Consider the following 4,847-nt stretch of genomic DNA (forward strand, 5'->3'; position numbering starts at 1 on the left):
AAACTTAAGGTGGCTGGTTTACAGGACTTGCATTGTGTTTGATGGCCATCAAGGGGCAGGCTTTGCCTTGGAAGAGAGAAGGAAAAAGAGAAAGGGAGAGGGCATGTTGATAATTGGGCAGCCCCATCACCGTTCCCCCATCCCTCTCCTCTGACAACTCCCCAGAAGGAGGAGCATTAGGCGTCAGAATCCTCAATTTCCAACTTAGCATCTTGGCAAGACCTTTTTTCTTCTTTTTCCAAAGCTAAAGTCTACACCAACCCACCATCCACCCACCCACCCAACCTTTCCCCTCCCTCTCTGTACAGAGCAAAAGCAATGAAAAAAAAATCTTGCAAGGAAGCCAAGGCAGCAAGAAGAACACAGAGGAAGAGAGTGAGTGAGAGGGAATCAGCAGCAAGAGACAGCAGGAATTGAAGGGCTTTTTTCAGCTCTGTGACTGGCGGGACTGCCTGTTTTTGTCTCTTTCCAGGATACCCCAATAAGGACTGACCCCCTTTTTTCTCGCAGTGTGTGTCTCCAAAGATAAGAGTATATGTATGTGTCTTGCCATGTCCTATCCTCAGGGCTACTTATACCAACCATCTGCTTCTTTGGCTCTATACTCCTGCCCTGCTTACAGTACCAGTGTCATCTCTGGACCCAGGACCGATGAGCTTGGAAGGTCTTCCTCTGGCTCTGCCTTCTCCCCTTATGCTGGATCTACAGCTTTTACAGCTAGTTCTGCTGGCTTCAACTCCCCCCTACAGTACAGTGGGGATCCAGCTGCTGCATTCACTTCCTATGTGGTAAGTGACAATAGTACTCTTAAAACTGAATTGCAGTGAAGCCATGGAGTGGTCTAGGTGGCTGTTGCCGATGTCAGTAGACACCAAAATACCCCTTGATCCAATTAGTATGAAAGTTAAAAAAATGTTTTAAAAAAAAAACATGGCAGCAAACGATTCAACATTCTAGCTCCTATAAGTAAAGACTAAGCCCGAACCTACCTCAACATATCAGAGATGTATTTTTACTCATATAGTAAAGGTATACATTAAAATGCTCTTACATTGCATTTACTTAAATCGAGGTTCCCGAATGAGAAGCGTTAAAAAAAGGTTATCTGAAATTTCAAGTGTGTTTTCAATTACAGAGGATTCCTCCATCAGGAAGAAAAGTCCCCAAATCGAAATGTGATCTTTAAAGCATCTAGTTCTTGAATCTGCTTACTTCAGATCTGTAAATCAGACTGGGAATGAACATTTCGTCCAGAAGAATTTTTCTTGGTAGCTTACAGAGAAGAATAAAATAAGAGGAATCATGGATCCAGAAATATAGACATTAAAAAATTAAAGATTAAAGAAAAATCAAGATTCACTGTAGAAGCAATTTTAAAAAGATTTAACAATTGCTTAATTTATTAATAACTGAAGAAGGAATCAATACAGCATGATTATGAATAATCTAATTGTATATAAATACAGCTTATCTGTATATATGTATATAATGTACTGAGGTGTGGTCTATATATGCATGTGTGTGTATATATGTGTATATATATATATATATCTATATATATATATATATATATATATCTATATATATCTATATCATATACTCTAGATGTTTTTACTTTTGTTGTCTAGAAATGTTTTTCATTAAGTTTATTAGCTCAGCATTGATTTAATTAGCAGTATAAAACCCCAAGCAACTGCAAATTTAATTAGACGTTTGTGAACTTTTTAATTTATAGTTTTGTGGTTCCCTGTCACAAACCCATTCCTAGGTGTGGTTACTTTGGGAATTAGAGGGCAGAAGCAGATCCTTCCCCTTCTTTGGCTCTCTGCTCCCAATTGCAAAAATACAAACTGTACTAACTGCCTGAGTCCTGAAAAAAAATCTAATTTACTTTCAGGTTTAGGAAAAATTGAAATGAATTTAGGTAAATCTTTGAGAAGGGAAATAATAGGCCAATTATAAGAAAAACTAGCTGAAAAGGTATATTTGCTTTAATAAGGCAGCCAAAAACATAATGTATTTTTTATGTGTATATTTAGGGTAAATTTAAGGAGTCAGTATTTGCATGTCTGTCACACACCTGTTTCAGTTTTCCTTACACTTGTATGTATATTTATTTTATTTTATTTATGTATATTTTATTTTATTATTTATGTATTAAACATAAATACACATACATGTATTTAACAATGATGTATTTAATAAAGAATGAAATTTAATTTTGATTTATTTGTGCTTAATTATAGCAGAGACAACTCATTTTATCATTATTATTATTGTTATTCTGTGCAGGGCTCACCTTATGACCACAGTACAGGCATGGCTGGATCATTAGGGTATCACCCCTATGCTGCCCCCTTGGGATCTTATCCTTATGGAGACCCTGCATATAGAAAAAATGCTACCAGAGATGCCACTGCAACTTTGAAGGCCTGGCTCAATGAGCACAGGAAGAATCCTTACCCCACCAAAGGCGAGAAAATTATGTTGGCAATCATCACCAAGATGACTCTCACCCAGGTTTCCACATGGTTTGCAAATGCAAGACGAAGGCTGAAAAAGGAGAATAAAATGACTTGGACCCCTAGGAACAGGAGCGAGGATGAGGAGGATGAGGAGAACATTGATCTAGAGAAAAATGACGAAGATGACACACAAAAATTAGAAGAAAATAGGGATCCGGATGGGGATACAGGTTGGTATTGAAGATCTAGCTGGAAGTGTTGTAGAACCCTACATTTTCTGTATGGTAATGGGGAGTTAAAGCTAATTCGATCTTTTAACCTGGTGGGTTCCACATCATAGTACTATGCTAATATCTACAACAGAGACTTTAACCCTACAAGAATCATGTGTGGTTATTGTGTGGGATTAAGCAAATTTGATATTGATTTTTAAAATGTAACGCATGAAGTGTAGGGTTAACGCCAAATAGATGTAACAATAATTTAACATGTTGCCACATTGGGCTTGACCTGTGTTTTACTTATGAGAAATGACAACTAAACTTGCTGGCATCTGTCTCATTTATTTAGGAAAAAGGAGTCCAGGCCTGGAGGAGTCTGATCGTTTAGAAGGCAACTCACTACAGGGAAAAGAAACTGACCCCATCAGAAGTGAATCTGAATTAAATGATATAGAAGACAGAACAGATCTCATCTCTAAAGTCAATGCTCCATCTTCTCCATCTCTGTGTCAAACTGTACAGACTCCAAAGGCATCAGAGGAGGAAAGTTTACACCATCATCATCATCATCATCACAACCATCATCCCAAAGTTCAGCAACTTAATCACCAACACCACCAAGTGCATCCCATCGACCTGGCTCATAGGAGTACCCAAATTCAGCATGGTACACTAACAAGCAATGCCACCTCAGTTATCCATTCTCCCCCAGCCGCCACTTCTAAGCCAAAGCTGTGGTCCTTGGCAGAGATAGCCACCTCTTCGGACAAGAGTAAAGAAAGCAATTCTCCTGGGCCAGGCTCAACTTCATCCCAGTCAGTGGTTGGCAGTACTTCTTCACCATCCAGATCTCCTTCTACACCATGCCACTTCCCCGCCAACCCTGTATTATCCCGACCCCTGTATTACAGTACACCATTTTACCCTGGTTATACGAACTATGGCTCTTTTGGTCACCTTCACAGTCACCATGGACCCAGTACAACTTCACCAGCCAACAGCACTCCACATTTCAATGGATTAACGCAGACTGTCCTAAACAGAGCTGAGGCTTTGGCCAAAGAGTGCAGACTTAGAAGCCAGTCTCAAGTAGACCTTAGCAAAGAGACTTCTTATGAAATGAAGAAAGGTATGTCCAGCATTTAATTATGGCTTCTTCTGCAAGCATTGGACATATTTTTTTTTAATTTATTATTGATATAAAGCCTGGGCGATTTATCAGTCCACCACCAAGAGAATAAATTAGTACAAAATTAACAATACAGATTACTTTTGTCCCTTCCTTTAACAGTTTGACTGGTCTAACTGATGTCTTAAACACTCCTGTAAGAAAATACAAGATTTGTATCTGTATATTTAATGTAGCAATTTTGTATTTAAATGGATCGTTAATATCTTTGAAGTAAATTATAAAATCAAGGCAGCTGTACAGTGAGTTATGTTGGTCTTTGGTCAATATAAATATATGCATTTCCTTTTTTTTTTAATTGTTTGAAAAAATACAAGATTAATCTTTAAGTGTTTCTAAATCTCATTTTTTGGGTGTGGGGGTTGTCCTGTAAAAGAAAAAATAAAATGTTATAGAAAAAACATAAAGGCACCTCTTGAACCTGACAATATCAAATTAAAAGAGGTTTTAAAAGAAGAAAATATACATAAAGTAGTACTCTGTTTCATATTCTGAGCACAGGGAGTACTGTATGATGAAAATAAGACTGTTAAAGAAGAACTGGTGTGTATATATATATATATATATATATATATATATATATATTCAAAACAATCATAGGCCATAGACTGCATTCAGTACAATAAAAATCAGACAATTTGGGTTTGCAACTTAATGAGCTTCAGAAGGAGTTGTAATTTAGTTGTAATATAGAAATAAAAGGTAATTAATGGATGGATATATAGATAGAAGAATTATATACTTTGCAAGTGGAGATTACTCTTTGAAGGTTTGATGGGTTTTCTTTTTACCCATTGCGTTAACCTAATCATCTCTTACCAGTGTCCTGTTCTATGCTGAGCTATCCGACCCTGACCTTTACTAATGAATTCGATTTTATGCATCCTTCTTCTAATCATTGTTAAAGAGAGGCTAACCAGAAAATTTGTGAAATATTTTTGCCTAATTAAATCTTTCTATCTATCTATCTAT

At 37.1% G+C, this 4,847-nt stretch overlaps 1 protein-coding gene across 1 annotated transcript; it reads left to right on the forward strand.

Moving 5' to 3' along the window:
* The first annotated feature begins 418 nt into the window (after positions 1–418).
* On the forward strand, positions 419–4,209 carry IRX5 (iroquois homeobox 5). The gene is made up of 3 exons (XM_053449322.1): positions 419–788; positions 2,293–2,695; positions 3,036–4,209. The coding sequence occupies exons 1-3, from the start codon at positions 540–542 to the stop codon at positions 3,830–3,832; spliced, it is 1,449 nt and encodes a 482-aa protein (XP_053305297.1). The 5' UTR covers positions 419–539; the 3' UTR covers positions 3,833–4,209.
* Positions 4,210–4,847: the final 638 nt, after the last annotated feature.

The sequence above is a fragment of the Spea bombifrons genome, chromosome 10 (assembly GCF_027358695.1).
Source record: "Spea bombifrons isolate aSpeBom1 chromosome 10, aSpeBom1.2.pri, whole genome shotgun sequence".
Lineage (NCBI taxonomy): Eukaryota > Metazoa > Chordata > Amphibia > Anura > Pelobatidae > Spea > Spea bombifrons.

Coding starts and splice junctions, on each gene's coding strand:
- IRX5 (XM_053449322.1), top strand. CDS start 540: ATGTGTCTTGCCATGTCCTATCCTCAGGGCTACTTATACCAACCATCT. Junction 789..2,292: donor CTGCATTCACTTCCTATGTG/GTAAGTGACAAT, acceptor TATTCTGTGCAG/GGCTCACCTTATGACCACAG. Junction 2,696..3,035: donor GGATCCGGATGGGGATACAG/GTTGGTATTGAA, acceptor TCATTTATTTAG/GAAAAAGGAGTCCAGGCCTG.